This window comes from Gymnoscopelus microlampas, assembly GCF_963454915.1.
Source record: "Gymnoscopelus microlampas genome assembly, chromosome: 18".
Classification (NCBI taxonomy): Eukaryota; Metazoa; Chordata; class Actinopteri; order Myctophiformes; family Myctophidae; genus Gymnoscopelus; species Gymnoscopelus microlampas.
Window position 1 is genome coordinate 24,229,986 of NC_139955.1, and position 20,717 is coordinate 24,250,702.

A 20,717-nucleotide genomic window follows, 5' to 3' on the forward strand; every position below is an offset into this window, starting at 1 on the left:
TAAGCATGGCAGGGCGGAGGTAACAGGACGTGCACGTTTTAAGCATGCTTCAGGACTCCTGTCCCACCCTGTTTCCCACTGTCTCATTCTCCTTCATTCTACCGAATGCAGACTGAGAGAGAGAATTACTGTGCACGCCACAGGCTTGTGCTTATTTTTTTTACCAATCACAGGGCTTTCCCCACCCTCCCTCCTATTCTTCCCTCCCTCCTATTCTCTCTTCTCTTCCCTCCCCTGTTCGCTCCCCTCCCTCTGTCTCTAAGCATGCTGGCCAAAGGAAAAAAAAGAAAAAGTGTAGGGGGAAAAAAGTGCTAAGCAGCTTCTGGGTTTTGCTTTCACGAGCACTCCTGCTGAATTGCTGTGTGTGTGTGTGTGTGTGTGTGTGTGTGTGTGTGTGTGTGTGTGTGTGTGTGTGTGTGTGTGTGTGTGTGTGTGTGTGTGTGTGTGTGTGTGTGTGTGTGTGTGTGTGTGTGTGTGTGTGTGTGTGTGTGTGTGTGTGTGTGTGTGAACACTGTATGTGTGTGTGTGTGTGTGTGTGTGTGTGAACACTGTATGTGTGTGTGTCCGGGGCGTTCACTCTCTCTGCTGCCACAGTAGCAACACATTGAAGCAGTGTTCGGCCTCCCGAACAAAAGGGTGAACGAGGCAGAGCCACAGGAGAGGAAACTCAGGGAGAGTTGCACAGCGTGACTGTACTTCTCAGGGAGGAACCCAACCTTTTAGCACTCCTGGCCCCAGGAGCGGAGCGGAGACGAGACGTGACGGGCCACTTCAACAGCCCGAGCACCTTGGATGCTATCCAACACCACGCCTCTCTGTCTGTCTGTCTGTTTGTCTGTCTGAAGGAGGAGCACAATCTCTTCCTGACATTCTGTGTGTCGCGCTACATCGGTCACACCTTCACACGCAGAACTGTAGGGGAAAAGTAGAAACAAGTCGGAGGGGGCTTAGTTCTTGTTTTCTCAGTTCTGTTTCTGCGAGCATCTCTTATCTACCTGCTGATTCATCTCTGAAAGCACGGCACCTGCCTGCAGCTCCTGAGCATCTCCTGCTGCTCTCCATCCCCTGCCATCTGCCGAGATGTCAGACGGAGAGCCCCGCTCGCCCATCGGCTTGGACTGCTGCAGCTGCTGCCTGGACCTGGCCAACGGTGCCGATGACTCCATGGCCGGGTCAGCGCACAGCCCAACGGGCATCCCCGGTAGTCCCACCAGCCCCAGTGTCAGCCACTTCCGTCAGCTCCGGGACCAGTTGATGTACCACAACCTGAACACAGACAAGCTGAACAACATCATGAGGCAGGACTCCCTGGAGTCAGTGGTGAATGACCCATGCTTCCTCCTCAACGAGGGCATCTGCAACAGCAACATCGACCAAACCATGCTGTCCATACTGCTGTTTTTCCACAGGTACAGTCTTCTTTCATTCATACTGTCATGGGGTGGTACTCATCTCAGTTTACATAGGTCAGTTCAGAAGTGGAAATCCCCCCCCCAATATGAAGCTTTTAGGCAGTGTTTCTCTCCCCAAACCAAAGGTGTGAACCTATTCTTGTTTGATGTCATGACATGGTATAAGAAATGTTTCAAAGAGTTCTGTCACTATACTCATATTACTTTGGATGTGAAATAACATGAGCTTGAGAATTAAATCATACAGTATATGATTCGCTAAAATCAGTTTACCACCTGCATGTTAATCTAATGGATGTGTCATTACATCTAACTGAATTAACCTCAAACCAACACAGAATAAAACATTTAATAAAAAAGAACTCACCGCTTAAGTGTGCCTGTACTAGATAAACAAGCCTACCATGATGAGGTTATTCTAAACTTACCTGTCATGTTGGACCGATTAAAATCAGCTTTAATTGTTAGAGGTCAATTAAAACTGGTCTTACTCCTTTTGTATTACTGCCAAATACTGTTTATAAAGACCAGGCTTATTTGTTGTCATGTTGGACCGATTAAAATCAGCTTTTATTGTTGGAGGTCAATTAAAACTGGTCTTACTCCTTCTCTGTTGCCGCCAAATACTGTTTATGACGACCTGGTTCATTTGGCACCTCGCTGACATACTATGTTTGTGAGGATTACGATGTCATGAAACACAGTACTGCCAGTTGGCAGGTTGGTTTGGCAGGTACTTTTCAATGACTTCAGCCTCAAATTAGCAGTTACCATGTTTTTGCTCAACTCTTCCACTGCTTCCTTGACCACTGCTGTGCGGTTGACTCTGGGCCAGGAGGTGCTGCAGCACAATGCTGACTTTGTAGAGCACAAATTACATATGGTGTGTTTGGTTTTCGAGGCAGCAAAATGTGGAGACCCAACGAGAAATGCCATCTCGATGCCAGGCAACGCAAAACTGTTATCAGCAAAATGTCCCACCTTTGAATAGATACTATATACCTGGAGTTCACCAGCATTTCCGGCAGGGGAAGCAGAAATATAGGTTCAAGTATCATGACATATATATGTCAGACACACGTCATACAGTATGATAATGTGAACCAGATAATGTGGTAGTGTTTTTGCTGTCCTCAGTAAAGAATGGTGATATCATCATTTACCTTTGCCCCAGCTCTAACCCCATCTTATCCCTTTGAAGCCCTTCGAAGGATTACGTATGTCACCATAGACTCACATACGCAGACCTGCTTTTCAGTGTTATTGGCTCCTGATGGAGCAATAACCCTTATTCCTCTTATCCCCCTTTCATTGAAAATAACAAAGGTTTTGAACCATTTTGATCCGCTTAATATGGATTTTTACCTCCAAAACCGGCCTTTAAACCGCCCTCTCTGTGAACGCAGGTGTGGGACATGACACATGACTCAGGTACTTCATTCGCATCATCAGGGACACGCCAATCAAATCCTTTTCAAAGTCTTGAATACACATAGCGTGCCTCGCGGTACCTGCAATGCACTGCATAATGTATTCAGCCTCTGATTGGACAACAGACTCACCCACATGACGGGAAGAATAGGAAGCAGGAAGTAAACAGAAGCATGTGAAAGCATAGATATATATAAGAAAGGCTAGATGGCTCAAGGGGGCGTCGCAAGCGTAGCTCAACCGCGGCCATCTTGCGACAGTCATTCATAACATTATGTCTATGGTACATGTACTATTGAAATAACCATAGCGTGCTCAATTTTCATCCGATTTTCAAACGGTTTGGTGTGTTTCAAGTTATTTTCATATCAAATCCATGATATGATTATAATTATAAGTATGCAGTATCATAACTACATCTTTGGTGTTTACAACACACCAGACCGTTTGAAAATCGGATGAAAATTGAGCACGCTATGGTTATTTCAATAGTACATGTACCATAGACATAATGTTATGAATGAGCGAGCTGACTGTCGCAAGATGGCCGCCATGTGGCAACGTCGTACTCTATTGGTCAGCAGCGCGGGTGAGTCATCTAGTGTTTATATATATCTATGTGTGAAAGACTCTAGTCGGCAGATCGCTGTGTATAATTTAATGGTAACTAGATTCTGCCAAGCCATCTAGTTGTATAACAATATAACGCCAAAATCATTTCAAAAAGTTGACTTAAAATGACAGGAATTTGGGATGACAAGCATTCTGATAGGCTGAGGACATAGGCAAAAAGGCACAATGAAGCAGCAGTGTTAGGAGAGTAGAGTTAGGTAGACAGACAGACTGAGCTAACCGACTAACCTCCTGACATAACCATCCTTAGAGCCATCTTGCAGAACTAAAAACACACCCAATTCAAAAGTATTCTTCACTAAATGTACAACCTCCCTAGTTGACCTTAATCCAAAATGAAATAAAAATCATGTAAAAACTCTGTAAACAACACTATCTTATCATCCACAAGCTTGGAATGGGCATTAGATACTTGTTATCATGGATTCTTTTGTATACAATCCAGAAAAAAGTCAAGGTCAGGGAGTTTTATCATTATTTTAATCAAACAGCTGTGCTAACCAGGCTTTCAAGAACACACTAGTAAGACTGTTAAATTTTAACATGGTTTATCATGATGAGGCCGCCTTGCTACGTGGCTCAGGCTATTAAAGCCTATTTTTATCATTTACTGACACGAGCACAAGATAGTGTGTGAGGACATATGGTACACAGGACAATAAAATAGTCCATATAACAACTGAAGTAGTAGATGGCAACTATGATTAGACTAAGTCTATATGATGTCATTCCTTTTGGCAGTGACAAATTGTGCAATATTGTCACTAAACAACATTTGACTTATAGTATATAGCATAGAGCAAGACAATAAATCACACTCAGGGAATGTATTGAATTTTCCAGTATTTTTCACAGTAATCTTTTATGAAACACCCCATTCAATGCTCATTAATTTGAGAACATTCAATGCTCTTTAAATTGAGAACATTTTCAAAGACGATATTATTCTCAGCTGTGTTATTTACTAAAGGAACACTGTGTACCTGATCTATTTACGATAGAGGGGTGTGCCGGTTTGATAGGAACATAGCAGAACAACGGGTCAAGAAACTTTGGGCCATGCACTATACAAATTTGGCCAGTACTTGACAGAGACAGATAATGGACTTAATGAACTGCTAATGTTCCTGGCTTGAGTCTTGAGACTTGGACGTGTTTTGATAAAGAAATATAATGTTTATCATGCATTCAACAGTGTACGATGGGAGAGCTTTGTTAATGTGTCATGTAGCTACAACATGGTTGTATATTGTAACGCTATATGGTCTAGCTGGTTCTGCATTTCCTTAAGTCTGAATCCAGAATATATATATATAAAAATAATTTTGCAAAGGGAACATTTAAAGTCATACTGTGTTATACACTCATTTTAGTAGCCCTTGTAGCTCCGTTGTCAATGCAGCATTTGTCTATAAGGAAAGAACGCTGAAAAAAGGAATGCTGCAGGGTTCTCTGTCATTTTGGAAAGCAACAACGCATCATAATTATTTATTAACTAAAAATATGTTACATCATAGATAATGAAATGACACATAGAACGCCGCCATCTCCCAGGGGGTAAAGGCAATCAGGTTATACAGTAAGTAGCAGTGTTTTGACACTATTGGCAGAGAAGTAATGTGTTCACCCTTACCATTGCTCAGTGTGACCCTGCATCTGTCCGTGGCAGCTCAACTGTTTGTCTGGCAAACAGAGGCCTTCGCCAGAACAGTCTGTCCTCTTGTCAAGTAGGAATCACGGACACAGGTCATGTGAGGGATCATCGTGGAGTGGCTCTCTCTCTCTCGCCAGGAAAGTCAGAATGTACAACATTTTGGTTTCACACACTCACACGCATGCACGCACGCACGCACACACACACACACACACACACACACACACACACACACACACACACACACACATTTCGCACGCACGCACGCACGCACGCACGCACACACACACACACACACACACACACACACATTCACACACGGATGCGCACGCACGCACGCACGCACGCACGCACGCACGCACGCACGCACGCACACACACACACACACACACACACACACACACACACACACACACACATACACACACACACACACACACACACACACAGTTTTAATCCTGTCAGTTGAAACAAGAAAGCTGCCTTGTTGAGCTTACGCTCTTAGAAGTTCGTACATTTTTCAAATACTTGGTTCAGAAGGGCCAACGTTATTATGAAAGACTTGCCACAGTTTATATTCTGACTAGGTTGTGGGTGGTCAATCCACAAAGCAGCCATCATTCTCAATGACCTTTTATTGCAATGTCCAGCATAGCACACAGAAGCCTACAAGGACCTGTTGAATATCTGTGTGAGGTAGCAGTGACCTTGTTACATAAAAGCTTTAAGGGTCAGAGAATCCTGCTGAGTGGAGAATTTCAGCTCTCAAGGCTTGTTTGGTGTTTGAGTGCTGTGATTTCCACAGGATAAAACTGGAGGAAATGGGTTGAGTTCAGTTTTTAAGCGTAGAGGGGGAGCCACACTTGGCTGGACTAAGAGAGATACCCTTCCAGTTTCACACCAGGCAGTCAGTCAGTCAGTGAGACATAACCACAATTATAGCCTGCAGGGATGATGTAAGCATTTATCCTGGATTTAAGTGCTGTGACCAGTTGGTGAGTTGTTGAAACACAAGAGTTTAAAACTGGCCCTGACTGAGTGTTTGTCAGTTACTTTTTCTTGTCTTTTCTATAGTCCCCACTACTGCCACCTAATGATCTACAGTATCTCGCAACACTGATTTCAGTCAGAAACACAAAATGTTACTAGAATATTCAGATGGTAAGATCATCTACAAAAACTGAAAGGACAAATGCTGAAGGGACTTTGACACTCTCGGTCCGCAGGTCGCAAAAAGTGCGAACCAACTGAGAAAAGCACACTATTGTACATTTTATTAACAGGGTCCCCACGGTCATGAAATTCCTGGAAATATTTTGAAATTCAAAAAAAAAAAATCCAGTACTGGAAAAGGTTTGGAATTGATCAAACTTCATCAAAGGTCCTGGAATTTATCAAGGGTCCTGGAAAAAGATTTGGCTATGCATTGTTTTTGGCTATTGATTATTTTTAATACAAAACCTTTTCATAAACATGTATAACATTACACGAAATATGTAACATAAGTAGTTTTTCGCCGAACAGGCTGTGTAACACCCCATCCGCACTGCCAGCGATGCGACGTGACGCGACGCGAGCGGGCGATGAAATCTCATTAAAATACATGTTTTTGAATGAGACCGTCCTGACCTACCGCAAGCGACAACGACCCGTGCAACGACGTCGTCCACCCCTCCTATTTTCGCTCGCAGGCTCTATTTGAGCGAGGTTTCGCGGCTGTGCCCCACCCCCAAACACTTTTTATTGTTTTTTATTTATTTATTTTGCTACACTGCCTATCTTTGGGCATTGTACATAGGAGTAAGAGACACATTATTGCGCTGAATGATTTTTATATAGGCCTGGAAATTGGGCTAAATATTCTGGAAAAGTTTTGGAAAAGTTTTGGAAATTCATTGCTAAAAATGTGTGGGGACCCTGTATTAAGTCTTCAGAGATACAAGAGGTTTCACCAGGGAATTTCAAGCTCACGGTTGAAGTCTGTCAATCCCATAATTGCTTTCTCAACCTGGTTGGGAAAGCAATTATAATGTTTGTCAGTCAAGCAAAGGTGCTTGTCTGTTAGTAAAGCATGAGGAAGAAACAATGGAGGAATAAGGGAGGAGGCCTGAGTTTTGCTCTATGCCACCACCAAGGGTGTGCATGTAACTTTAGAAAGGGATTAAGACATAACAGTTATAACCTCCCAGTCGAGTCAGAGCCAACCCGAGTCAAAGTCACAGTTTCTCTTTGGAAACATTTACTTCTGCCTTGTAGCAATTGTAATTTTTTAACAGTTACGCAAGTTCCTTGGTTTCAGTATTTAGACCAGCTGAATAATGGATACGGGATCCGCCTGTGCTTAAAGCTACTGTACCATCCTCTTTTGGTTATGATTGGTGAGCAATGTGGAACTAACATACGGTAACTAACATCATTAACTACTTAAACCAATAATACTTCGTTAACCAGGGTTCCCCAGGGGCCTATCCTTGGCCCCTACCTTTTCCCTCTTAAGGCCCGTTCATAGTCCCTAGATGTGTCTTAACGTGCGTCATGGGGGTGAGGCATTCCGTCCGTTCTTTACGGACACATACATGGTTAGCTCACGTGAGAGATTGCGCGTACCCAATGTTGCCATGTCTGCTTATTATAAGCGACTTTGGGCTTATTCTTCTGTATAGTTGCTTGTAAACAAACAAGCAATTTTTTATTGGTGGTTGCGGTTTTATTTGGTCTTGTTTCTAAAGTGTACTTGCTTATTTGGGCCAATTATTATTTAAACCAGTGATTCTCAAATATATATTGTAGATCTGCTATTTTCATATGCAGTGGTGTAAAGTAACCAAGTACATTTACTTAAGTACTGTACTTAAGTAAAATTTTGAGGTAATTGTACTTTACTTGAGTATTTCCAATTTCCAATACTTTTACTTTTACTCCACTACATCTCAGAGGCAAATATTGTACTTTTACTCCACTACAATTATTTGAAAACTTTAGTTACTAGTTACTTTTCAGATATAAATGATGATATTATGAAACATACATTAACCACTTTAGCCCAATTTTATACATAGGCTATTTTCAAACATTTTTGTACTTTTACTTTTGGTACTTTAAGTACATTCTGATACCAATACTTTTGTACTTTTACTCAAGTACATTTTTCATTCCAACTCCAATTTTTTTTACTTGTAACAGAGTACTTCTGCATTGGAGTAGTGATACTTTTACTTAAGTAAAACATTTGAGTACTTTTTCCACCACTGTTCATGCGTGGCCTAGTCGATTCTTTTGGGCTTGTTTTCATAGACCTGGTTACTTATTTCTCTCACAAAATCTGGCAACCGGTTGTGTCACGCTGCAATGTTATGAAACTAGCATTGTAGCCCAGTGGTACAACAGGCAAAACGTAGAAAACGTCCGTCGGGCTGACGGTGAACGTCAGCCCGACGGACGGAACAACTGGAGCCTTAAGTGACGGAGGGGGAGTAAAAAACGACAACGCAAGGAGCGCTGGCGCTCGTTACGTATCCTTACGTCCGACTATGAATGATACTTTACACAGAATCTCTTTGCCGAAAATAGAACATTGGCTGTTGGCTAAAATTATTTTAAATATGACCACACTAGCCTGTCCAGTGTCTGTGACCTCAGAGAATGCAGGCAGACCGTTTAATTTCCTTGTTCCTCAGATAAAGAGGCCATACAGTAATAATAATAATAATAATAATAATAATAATTGTGTTTATAATGCACTTTGCATTTGAAACAAATGCCATTGTGGTAATGAATAGAGGTATAGATAGAAGTCCCAGACACCTCCTCGTAGAAGGAATAAAATATGATTTGCATAGATCATAGACTGATTAAAAAGCTGAGTCATGTACTGTGTACAGTGCTCTCTCTATAGACGAATCCACAGACGCGCTGCCTGTAGCTGCCTGTAGGCGGCCATTGCTGCGGTGTCGCGGTGCGGAGCGTTGACACCGCAGCTATGGCTGCCTACAGGCAGCGCGTCTGTGGATTTGTCTATACAACAGCTTACTGCTTGCAACTGATTTCTGCTAGATGGGAAATAAACCTTTACACCTTTGGCTTCCTAACCAACAACTTGTTGGTTAGGAAGCTACAGGTGCAACAACACTGCACTGTTCTCTATAAAGCTTGGTTCATACTGCAGCATCATAGCCACATTACTACCTAACCCCCTTTCTGTATCAATAATAATAATAATAACAACAGCAGCAGCAACAACAACAACAACAACAACAATAACAATAACAATAACAACAACAACAACAATACATTTGACTATAAGTGTTTTTCTCACTTTTTGTGCCCATGGCACACCAAAGGGCAAGTAAAATCCATGCAAAATATCACTCATATATCATATCTTATCACTCTGTAAAAACATTTTTTTTACTAATCCCAGATAAAGGCTTTAAATAAATATCAGATCTACAAGCTCACAACATGTCATAGACATTTTAATTATTATTACTATTTCTGGCAACTGGGTAAAAAAGAGAACACCTCACATAACAGGCAATAGTACACTACAGTATACTGCAAACAAGAATGTAAAAATGTACACCTAAGTCCCATTTGTACACTCAGGATGTTACAGTTTTTTATAATTCGCTGTTGGCTATCTTACTCAAATAATCAGTATCAAAGTGCGACATGTCAGGAACATGCACAGAAGCAAATAATCTAATTTCAAGGATAAAAGTCACACTTAATGCTAGGCAGAATTCATAATAAAACTTGTGTTGACTAAAGGCAGAACTTTGCTCCCCCTAATTTAATATCTGTGATGTCTCTGCTCCATTGCATAAACACTCATGCCGCATTAGTCAAACTTCATGTTAGCCTTGGGCAAAGAGTATGGTTTCAAATGTCTCAACCACACATATACATATGTATTTGATTCATACCTCACAAGATAACAAATCGGTTGCTTTATGATTTCCAAGTATATATACTGTGGTGTTGACAACACTGTGATTTAATTGCACAATGCAGCTAGGTTTATAAGATACTGTATAAATAGTTTTTTTTACAGTCAAAATTGCCCCATTGATAGACAAGTGTAAACATTACGACAATTCATCATCTGGACATATTGTTTGTCCACAACAAATAGTTGCCACTAAATTACAGTATAGTGATCCATAAATTGATTTATTTTATCAAACTATGACTCATGTTACTAAATCAATGTTTCCCATTACTGCGAAGGAAATGTACAAGGTCACTGTTATTAATTAATACGGTTTAGAAATAACATGCATAAATATATATGCAGATACATCTGAAGTGATACATCTCAATGCAGTACGGTGGGTGCCTGCGATTTCGCAATACATGTCTACATTTGTTTTCTTCTTTTCTTTTGCATTTTGACACAGTTTTAAACCAGTCAAAATGTTTTACTTGCATTGATTAATTGCATTAATTGATCTAAACCACAACATATGCTCTATTTTCAAAGGTAATATAAAATAAAATAAAAGAGAAAATAAATAGTTAATTCCAGTTCTATAATAATTCGGGTCAGTTCATCAAACAGTTCAACAACAATGCAGTTCAGTTACCCGGTTGTTCAACAATACACAAAACAAGCGAAGCAATAAGTCTATGCTGGAAGCAAGGCTATTCCCAACCACTTTAGGATTATTATAAAAAACTAACCAAAAAAAACCCCAGGATATTTACGGGAAAATATTTAAACTGGAGGACCTTGGGAGAGAATGGTAAAATACAGGACAATCCTGGGGAAAATGGGAGGGTTTACAGGTGTATCACCGTCATCTCTCTCATTGTCTTTTATTTCTCCACATGAAAGGCACTAAAAAAACAAACAAATCTTTAGGACAACATGCAGGACCATCCTGCAGTCAAATACAATGGAGTTTTCTTTTGCTAAGAAAACAGGCACAGTGTAACTCACTGTTGGTCTGTGATCCCCAAGGGTCACACAGACATTAAAACGGAGTTGCATAACTTCATGGGCTGCAGGTGTCATGGGATGTAAACAACAGGCGGATTAGTGGAGTGACGGGAAAGGAGAGGAAGTCTGGGAGAGACTCCAGACTCGTGGGCAGACAAGTTGGGGCAGCAAATCTCCAAATGAACAAAAGGTGCGAAGGCAAGGTCTTCTTGAGCAATGTCAACGGAAGAGAAACAAGACTGAGTGTGTGTGTGTGTGTGTGTGTGTGTGTGTGTGTGTGTTTATGTGTAGAGAGAGAGAGAGAGAGAGAGAGAGAGAGAGAGAGAGAGACAGACAGAGAGACAGAGAGACAGACAGACAGACAGACAGACAAAAAAAAAAGCAAAAGACAAAACAAAGAGAGTGAGTTTCAGGACTTCTAAGATATAGGAATTCAAAGTTCTCATACTTGGAATTCCGTGGTAAAAGTTCATTGCCTTTCGATAGTTTAGGAGTCATTGTTTTGCTGCTTTGGACCAGAGGGAGTGGAAAGTACATTTGTATTTCCTCAATACTGTAGAGTCTCTCCAGTTTTGTTTTTTAAAACAAACAACAAACGTTTGATTTTAGGGTTTTCCTCTCTAAAACTTTGTACAATAGATAAGCCCCATTCTAGATGTATAACTCAAGTAGTGATAGTGGTGTGTGCAATAATGGCTCTTTAATGGACTTGTTGAGTTACTGCATTGTTGTGTCTGTGTGAATAGGCTGCTTTGGTGCTGTGCCAAGAGATGTCTAGCAGCTAGGAGCTGTTGTTAAATTTGTGTGTGTGTGTGTGTGTGTGTGTGTGTGTGTGCGTGTGCGTGCGGGTGCGGGTGCGGGTGCGGGTGCGTGCGTACAGTGTTTAGTGTCTTGTCCTCGGGGATGCACCAGGCACAGTCTATAAAGTGGTAATCAAGCCGTTGTTGCTCTTTGTGGGGAATGTGCGTGTATGTTTGTGCGCATGCACATCCTGTACACACACATGTTCACAAACGCTCTCGAATGCCATCATCATTATCTTGTGCCAGAGGCAGAGGCCGGGGTGTGAGCATTGTGGCAGTGGATCTGTAACTTTATGTACCTGTGAAGTTGGTCTGTGGGGACTAGGGCTGCAACTAGTGCTTACTTTTATTGGTTTATTATTATTTTTGATTAATCAAATAATCGAGAAGCATGTTCTTTTATAATATGTTTTATTTATTCATCATAATATATATCAATGAATTGATTTTATAATCAGCTAAATCGATTAATGTGATTAAGCACTTAATTTTTGAAAGCCATACTTTATACTTTGTCGCACCACAGTGTTGCGCAAAAATACAGCTATTATACCTCCCCAAATAATCTAATGATAGATCATTTAAAAAGAAAAAACGATTAAATCAATTAATTAGATTAACTGCTGCACCAGACCTGTGGCTGGAAAATAGCATCAGAGAATAAAGGGCACAGTTCATTGTGAACTAGGTGCTGCACTGTCACTTCATCTTTTCGAGCATTGTCACCGCTACCCTGAGGTGTCACATGAGCCCTGCGTGACTTCTGCAAACAAAGGAAACCATAGCAACTTCAATCTGAAGTTTGTAAGACCAAAAATAATCTAACACTCGGTGGTGTGATTATGTACAGTATCAATACACAGTTGAGATTGATCCTGCGTGCGTTCTTGAGGCTTTTCAACTTGGGGACTGGTTAGGGAGATTGATGTCAATTTTACCTTGGCTGAACATTTCTTTTCAAAGATAAGCCTATAGTAATCTTTTAATCAAACGATCCTGTACTTTTCAAGGATAAATAAAAGGGTCAGGTACTGTACGATTAATCAGTCATATTATTCAGTCATGCGACTCATGCCTGAACGCGCACGCACGCACGCACGCACGCACACACGCAAGCACGCTGAGAGGCACCATTAAGCAGCTGTTGACATCTCAGCATAGCAGCTGATTGCAGCTAAATGGTGTTATCCTGGGTGTCAATCACTACAGGTAGGTTCATGTAGATTAAGTTGATCAAAAAGCTCTTATTTATTCCTTTGTCATCATTAATCATTATTGTTCAGTATTAAAACCAAAAGATGCAGGTGTGCCAGGATTTTGAGGTGTAAATGTATATAAATGTATGTTTGACAGGCTTCCTTCAAAGGATCAGCCAAATTAATCTCTTGAAAAGTGTGTTTAAGTGTAATATGTTTAAAAAAGAATGCCCTCTTCTTTCTCCCTACCTTTGCATCTTTCTTTGTTTCTTTGTTTCTTTCTTTGTCACTTTCTTTCTTTCTTTCTTTCTTTCTTTCTTTCTTTCTAGCCTCTTCAATTCTTATTTTATTTGGCAGAAGTCGAGCTTATATAATTCAGAGTGGAGGGGGTGAGGGTTGAGTGACCATGGCTACTGCTTACAGTCTTATCTGTTTGGACCATGGCTGTGGCGCCTATTTAGATAATAAGGCAGTCTGTCAACACTCGCCTTCACACGCATGCACACACACACACACACACACACACACACACACACACACACACACACACACACACACACACACACACACACACACACACACACACACAGCCCAGTACCTGACACTGGGGCTGTTGTTCTGAATGCGAAGTGATGAGTAATTGCAATACAAATAGCCATTATGTTGTAATGACACCATGTAAAGGACCATTAGACAGTGATAGGGTTTTGTAATGCTAAATATTAGGGATAGACATAATTTGTCTGTCTTTTTGTCAGAGTACATGCTTGCATCAGACAGCATTCAAGAGTTGTTCTCAGACCACAGCCAAAATCTGTATTGCCTAGTTCAGTGGTGGAAAAAAGTACTCAACCCCACAGTACTTGAGACTCCTGGTCAAATATTACTCAACTGAAAGTTGCTCTGTCAAATTTGAGTTATAGAGTGCTTGCTTTAAAAAGTACTCAAAAAATACTTTGCACTTTACAAATTACAAAGCATTTTTTTAATGCATGTAATAAAAGGTATACATTTCCCCCCAAAATGCAAAGATTTCCCAGACATTTTCAAAAAATATCAATAATAGTGAATATAGCAGATCTACAAATATAGTGTTGCACCGTGACGCGCTGTGAGCTTGTAGATCTTCTATGTTCACTATATTATTTGAAATATAGCTTATAGCTTAAGTGGTTAATTCATAATGTACTTTTTCCCTTCCTAGAAATGTAGGCCTAGTTGAGTCAAAAATAGCTTCAATATTTGTCTTTGAAATGTAGTGGAGTGGAAGTATCGTAAAAACACTGTAATAATACAGTACTAAAGAAAATGTACTTTGTTACTGTCCACCACTGCATACAAGATTATTCTCAGACCACAGCCACAGTCAGTATTGTCTAGTTCAGAATTCCCTGGTCTCCCTGCAGGCCTGGCTGGAACTTGAGAAATGTGGGCAATAGTCTGATTGGGCTAACCATTTCAAGCCCAGCAGCATCCCTATTCTAGCGACAACATTCTGCAAAAATAGCCGATCTACAAGCTCACAACCCGTCGCATTGTGAGCTTGTAGATCGGCTATTTTTGCCGAGGAGATTTAGTTTAGACGGAAAAAAGCGGTCTATGGACTTAGAGGGCTTAAGTGGCTAATAGGCTGCCATCTCCATACCACCCAGGCTGAGGTATGAGCCACAGGCAAGTGTGCTTGTAAAAGTTACATTCCTAGCCACACATGTTTCATTTTCATAAGCCTGAGGTTCCTTTTTGACTGTTTTCACTCAGTATGAGAGTGGTCAGTGGGATAACCAACCGTGCAAGAGAGATATCAGGGAAAACGGGTTTGGTGAGATACGTCTAGACCTAGCACAACCTCCAAACCCAAAGACCTGCCACTTACATTTTTACAGAATTGAAACTTAAAATGATTTGCTGATCAAGAATAGGAGAATGTTTCATAAAAATATATATTTCAGTGAAATCTGGGATGAAATGCCAGTAGGTCGATTCCAGATATCTGCCTTGTGTGGACCCTAGCAAATGCAGGCATCTCCAGACAAGTATTCTGATGCTTATTCTTGGAGCCTTGTTTGAGAACCCCATGTGCTGTTATCCCAACCGCAAGTGAGGTTTGTTTTTTTCCCAGTCCACTGTAGTCTGTCGAACAATAAAGCCAGACAGCTTCTTTGTTGAGAGGGCCTGAGCCAGTCCTATCATTAGCTAGTCTAAACCTCCCAGGGCATTTTTCACATGCAGGTTGGGTACATACAGTACTGTACCTTGAGAGCACACATAAACACCCACACCATACTTAAATAGTAGAGTATTGAATAATGACACTCAAATGCACATTAAGGACTCTTGTCAGCCGATTGCGCACACATCCGCATGCATTCATGCACCCATTTACCCATGCATACACGTGCGAGTATTCACAAACGCACGCTGAGCATCTCTATTACTGCCATCCATGCCCCTGCAGGGCGTGCAGCTGGCGTTAGGCAGACTTTAGTTACAGCATTGCCAGCATAGCCCATTACGGTGGAGAGCTGCTAATGTTGCTGGGAAAATAACATATTTTCTTCCCTTCTACCTCGGCTCGTCATGAAGTAAGGTTTTCCAATACACAGGAAAGGTTACAGCGACACTGATGAGAATCGTTATTGATGTGCTCTAAGTTGCCAGACATCTGCAGTTGTGCAACACTGTTGTTGTTTTCGCTCTCTGTCTCTAGCCACACTTCTGTGTTTTCTAGTAAACAATTTTGAGCTGCGGAGTCGGACATGTAATTAAAGTCAAGAAACGTAGCCCAAACATGACTGTCTTGTCATGCGATGAGAGAGATCAGTTGACAAGAATAAAGGAAGACAATTTCTGTCATAAAGCAGAGGCAAACTTAGAACTGTATGGTCCAGATAAGTTAATGTATATGTGCAATTGGACTTCATACTGGAAGTTGCCATGGTATGTCCTTAATTAAAGCTGCAATCCATAATTGTCAAGTCCTACCCCGGTCCCCTGCACGATCGTCAACATTTCTACTGTTGAGTTGTGACAGTAAGCTCATTTGGGAATATTTGGGATATTTCATGCCTATACCTCTTGTCAACCAGTAGTGGTCCTACTTTTCTCAAAAGAAGAGCACCTCCAACCACCGCATCTGCCACACAGATTGGTTAAAATAATGTTTATTCACACACAAAGAAAGTTATGGATTGCAGCATTAAATCTACTTTAAATCTGTGAAAACGTCAAAAATCTGGGCTTTGTTTTTCTTCACCAACTGTTATTGCATCATCAATCTAAATATTTTCACAACATCAAGATAGTTTAGAAAAAACAAACTGACCTCAGAGCACCTCACAGCACTCATGCTGGGAACCTGGGTGGAGTAAAGTTGGGCAACTCTTGCAGTTTCATCAGACCGTATAGAGCTGTGTTCCTTGATTGTGTGAACTCGATGAACTGTGTGAACTCGGTGAATCATATGAAACAACCTCACATATGTGTGCAGATGTGCCGCTGTCATTGCTCTTAAATCAACAACACAAAAATACCGCATGGCCAAATGTATGAGCCATGTAACTGCCAGTATAAATTACAATTAATGCGTTTGGGGAAAACATTAAGTCAAGTAACTGGCAAAACTTCATATACATTTACATAATCAAACGCCCTCCTTTAACGTAATGAATACAGTTTCCTGTTTGTTACCAATTTTCCTACTGTAAGTCTAATTTTCCGTCTTATTTTTTGGGTCAGAGGATCTGTGGGAAAAGGGAGAAAGAAAGAAAGAAAGAAAGAAAGAAAGAAAGAACACACAACCAAGGAAACAACAAGAATAAAAGTATGATCTAACTTGGAAAAGAAGTGTCATGTTGGATGGACAATAATTTTCACGAGGTTATAACATAAAAGTATAACATAAATACATGCCTTTTAAAAGTTCTGAAATTTGGAGGCTTACTATAGCACCACCCTCAGGAGAAGTGACCCTACTGTATGTTCTACTTAAGTATGGTTTTGGACTGAACTGAAATTATGTGTTTTTTCCCCCGTTCATGGTAAGGCAGCTTTAGTAAGATGAAAGAAAGAACAAAAGTACAACAAAAGCAAGCTACAGTATAAAGGAAGGAAACAACAAAAACTGATATAATTTGGAAAATAACCTCTGGTTCACAGGGCACTGTACTAAGTGGACACTCCCAAAAGTACAAAACATTTCCTTCACGATACCACTGTGTACCGTATCAATGGCACAATGCAATTTAGTTAATCAGGATAACTTCCTTTGATATAAGAGTGTCCCTTTGAACACAATCAACGTTGTTGGCCGCAGATTTTTCATGGAAGCGATGCATGCAGGACTCTCTAGTCCACTTGGGCCCATTAGCAAGCTGTCCTGGTGTAATGAAAAGGTGCATTTGTTCTGCCAAGCTCTCTCTCATGCTGTATGTCTGTCCATGCAGACGAGAGAGAGAGAGTGAGAGAGAGAGACGAGAACAGAATGTATGTGCCAAGTTTGACTGACTCAGTGATTGTTTCTGGCCATTCCCCAATAGAGAGAGAGCGAGAGAGAGAGAGAGAGCAAGAGGATGAGAGAGCTTAGGAAGAAGAGAGGGAGAGAGAGAATTAAGCACTAGCAGGCTCTAACGAGCGAAAATAACAAGATGTATCCTGTCCAAGACCTCGCTTCTGGCTTTTTGTCCTTTTGTTTACAACAGGCTGCCGTGCCACAGAGTGAGATGGGGCGGGGCAATGGTAACAGGCACTAGTCGTGTCGTTTACATGGAGTCTAATGCTCATGCCAACCTGCAGTACCATCAGGAGGAGCAATTAGCATGCGTGACATTGAATGATGTCTCGTCACATTCTTTCCAGCCTGCTGTCATGGAGAGCGATGAGTCACAGTTTTGTTTGCATGCTCGTTTTAAACAAGCAGAGATTTGGGGTAAACAGCCGACCTCTGGAACACATTGATGTTAGTGCAACAGAGCTCTCAAGCTCTGATGCAGAGCTTAGGGACTAGGAAATATCCTGCACTGCCAAGAGACCATGGGGTATTCACGGAGGAATGCTGAGAAATGTCTCCCTTCCTTAACCTTGTCACTCTCTTCTCCTTCCCTTTAATGTCCACCTCTTTAGAAATGTCTCCCTTCCTTAACCTTGTCATTCTCTTCTCCTTCTCTTCAACATCCACCTCTTTTCCTCTGCAACTTTTGTACGCCGATATAGACACGCGTTGCACACACACACACACGCACACGCACACGCGCACACGCACGCGCACGCGCACGCGCACGCACACGCACACGCACACACACACACACACACACACACACACACACACACAGACACACACACACACACACACACACACACACACACACACACACACACACACACACACACACACACACACACACACACACACACACACACACACACACATGCCTCCATCTATGTAACAGGGTTTGTTAGGGTTCTTCCCTGCATACAAAGACCTGTTTGTCCCTAACTTACTGAATTGCAAGGTGTCTTATAAGGGGAAATGTATGGCGATAGCTGAGGACTGGTAAAGAAGGGGGGAACTCATGTAACAGTTGAGGTCATGGCTCTTTAGTCTGGGAGTCAGCTGATGGGGTCGAGACGGTTCTTGGTTAAATAGCGATGTGGCTTTTTGTTCTGGATTACCTCGGGCTCAACAGGAAGGTTGACAGCTGCCCTCTTCTTCACCTTCAAAGTAACAGCTTATGGATCAGCAAAGGCCACCTTGAACTTGCTGGAGGTTAGGGTTCGCAGTTCCCTCTTTTTATGTGTAGATTCATGACATATATATAAAAATCCTCCATGTAGATATGCTAAAAAGAAACTTAAGCAGGCACCACTAAACACACTTTTTTCACTTGCCCTGTAATTGAACATATCAATTCAATTTAATCTTATTCTGTTTTTCATTCAATTGTTGTATTTCCAATATGCAAGGAAAGCATTGGTCGACATGCGGAATAATTCAATCATAGTGGCGTGTGTTCATTGCTCTCCTCTCAGTCTCATGTCCTAATATCGCCACCACCCTCAGGCTTGTTCAGCTTTTTTGTTGTTTTGCTGTGGGTTACTCATATGCCAGAGTGCAACACGTGGGAAGAAAATGATTGAGGCAGGGCACACACAGAATAAATAAAATAACTTGACTCTTAACTGTTAGAATTCCTGGGCTGGAATGCAAAGTAAAATGATTACCATACCCTGTATGCCTTGCACGCACGCGTGCCCACACACACACACACACACACACACTCGCGCGCGCAGGAGAGTGCACACTCACACATACACGGTTGTAAAGTTTATGGTAGGCATTTGAAGCAACTACAGAATTGCACGCAACAAACCTACAAACATACAGCAACAAGGCCAATGTATAGACAATTTGAATATTACATTCTAACATACTGCTGTTATTTTACCCACTCATATCTGACTGTGATAATCTGTAAAAAGTAAAGTAACTATATCAGAAATTGACATTGTTCATGGCAACTAAGTGCAGAAGATCAATGCTGAAGAGCTCTAACTGTCATGCATGCGGTAAATCCTGCTAATTGACATGAGAGAAAGGAAGGTCAAGCCCTCAGGGTTTGGAGTCATTTGGAGGTGAGATGGCTGTGAGACATCATCACGCACCTTTATTTCTTACCTCAGGTACTTACCGCACCTTATGTCTTACTCAGGTACTAAATGTGTAAATATGCAGATAGTTTGTTTGTTTTCTTTGATTGATCTATCTTCCCCCTTGCCCCACCCCTTCTTCTTCTTCCCTTTCTTTGGATGGAGCTTGGACAAAAACAAATTTCAGTTTTTCAGCTGTAAACCTGTGATGTGACAATAAAGCTGATTCTTGATCATTCGAAGCTCATCTCTGAGGGTTCAGTGTAATGTCTGATGGCTCCTGTTAAAGGACTATTCACAGCTTTGGAAAATATTGTATATAAACGAAGACCAATTTTCCTTGAATGGTTTTATTTTTAGATTTCACTTTTCATTTTCTTTATAGTCATTAAACATGTTGCCGAACATACCTGAATAATTCATTCATTTTCACTAAACATCATCGAGCTGTTAATAAGTCATGGACATTTGAATTACGTTTTTAAATCAATTTGTTCTCCACTGAAAGATTTTGTCTAGACTCAATCAGTACTTTTGCATTAAAACTCTCTGCAAGTAGTTTTTCATACCGTACTGAAATGAACGGAATCCAGTGGCTTCTTTGGAAATCAAACAAACCATGGAATTTTTTGAAAAAGGGTGAGCAGTAATGTCAAGTATACCGTGAGTTCAATAGGCAAAAAATGGCAGACCACCAGTATGGTCCTTTGAGTCCCAGATAGCATTCTCTTATTACTGAGTTACATAACAAATCGATATCCTTCAAAAAAATGGACCCTAGGCCGCAACGGCAATTGTGCCAAAAAAAATCAATAATTCTGCAAATCCCCATACATGGAGTACCCTGGTGTCATCAACATAACGTCATAAATACTTACGTCATAGACTGGCCTCGACTCCATATTTGGACATGGCTGACAGGGAAGTCCTATATGGGCATAAAAGGAGTAACGATACAGAGATCTCCATATATGGGCATATATTTGACACAGGCAGACAGAAAGA

The 20,717-nt window shown here is 41.2% G+C and overlaps 1 protein-coding gene across 1 annotated transcript in view; it reads left to right on the forward strand.

Moving 5' to 3' along the window:
- Positions 1 to 352: 352 nt before the first annotated feature.
- The window catches only part of tsc22d3 (TSC22 domain family, member 3), a 45,100-nt gene continuing 24,735 nt past the window's right edge, over positions 353 to 20,717 (forward strand). Inside the window, exon 1 of the mRNA XM_084041228.1 lies at positions 353 to 1,409. Coding sequence (XP_083897354.1) covers positions 1,081 to 1,409 — 329 coding nt within the window. The 5' untranslated portion in view covers positions 353 to 1,080. The remainder of the gene's footprint in view (positions 1,410 to 20,717) is intronic.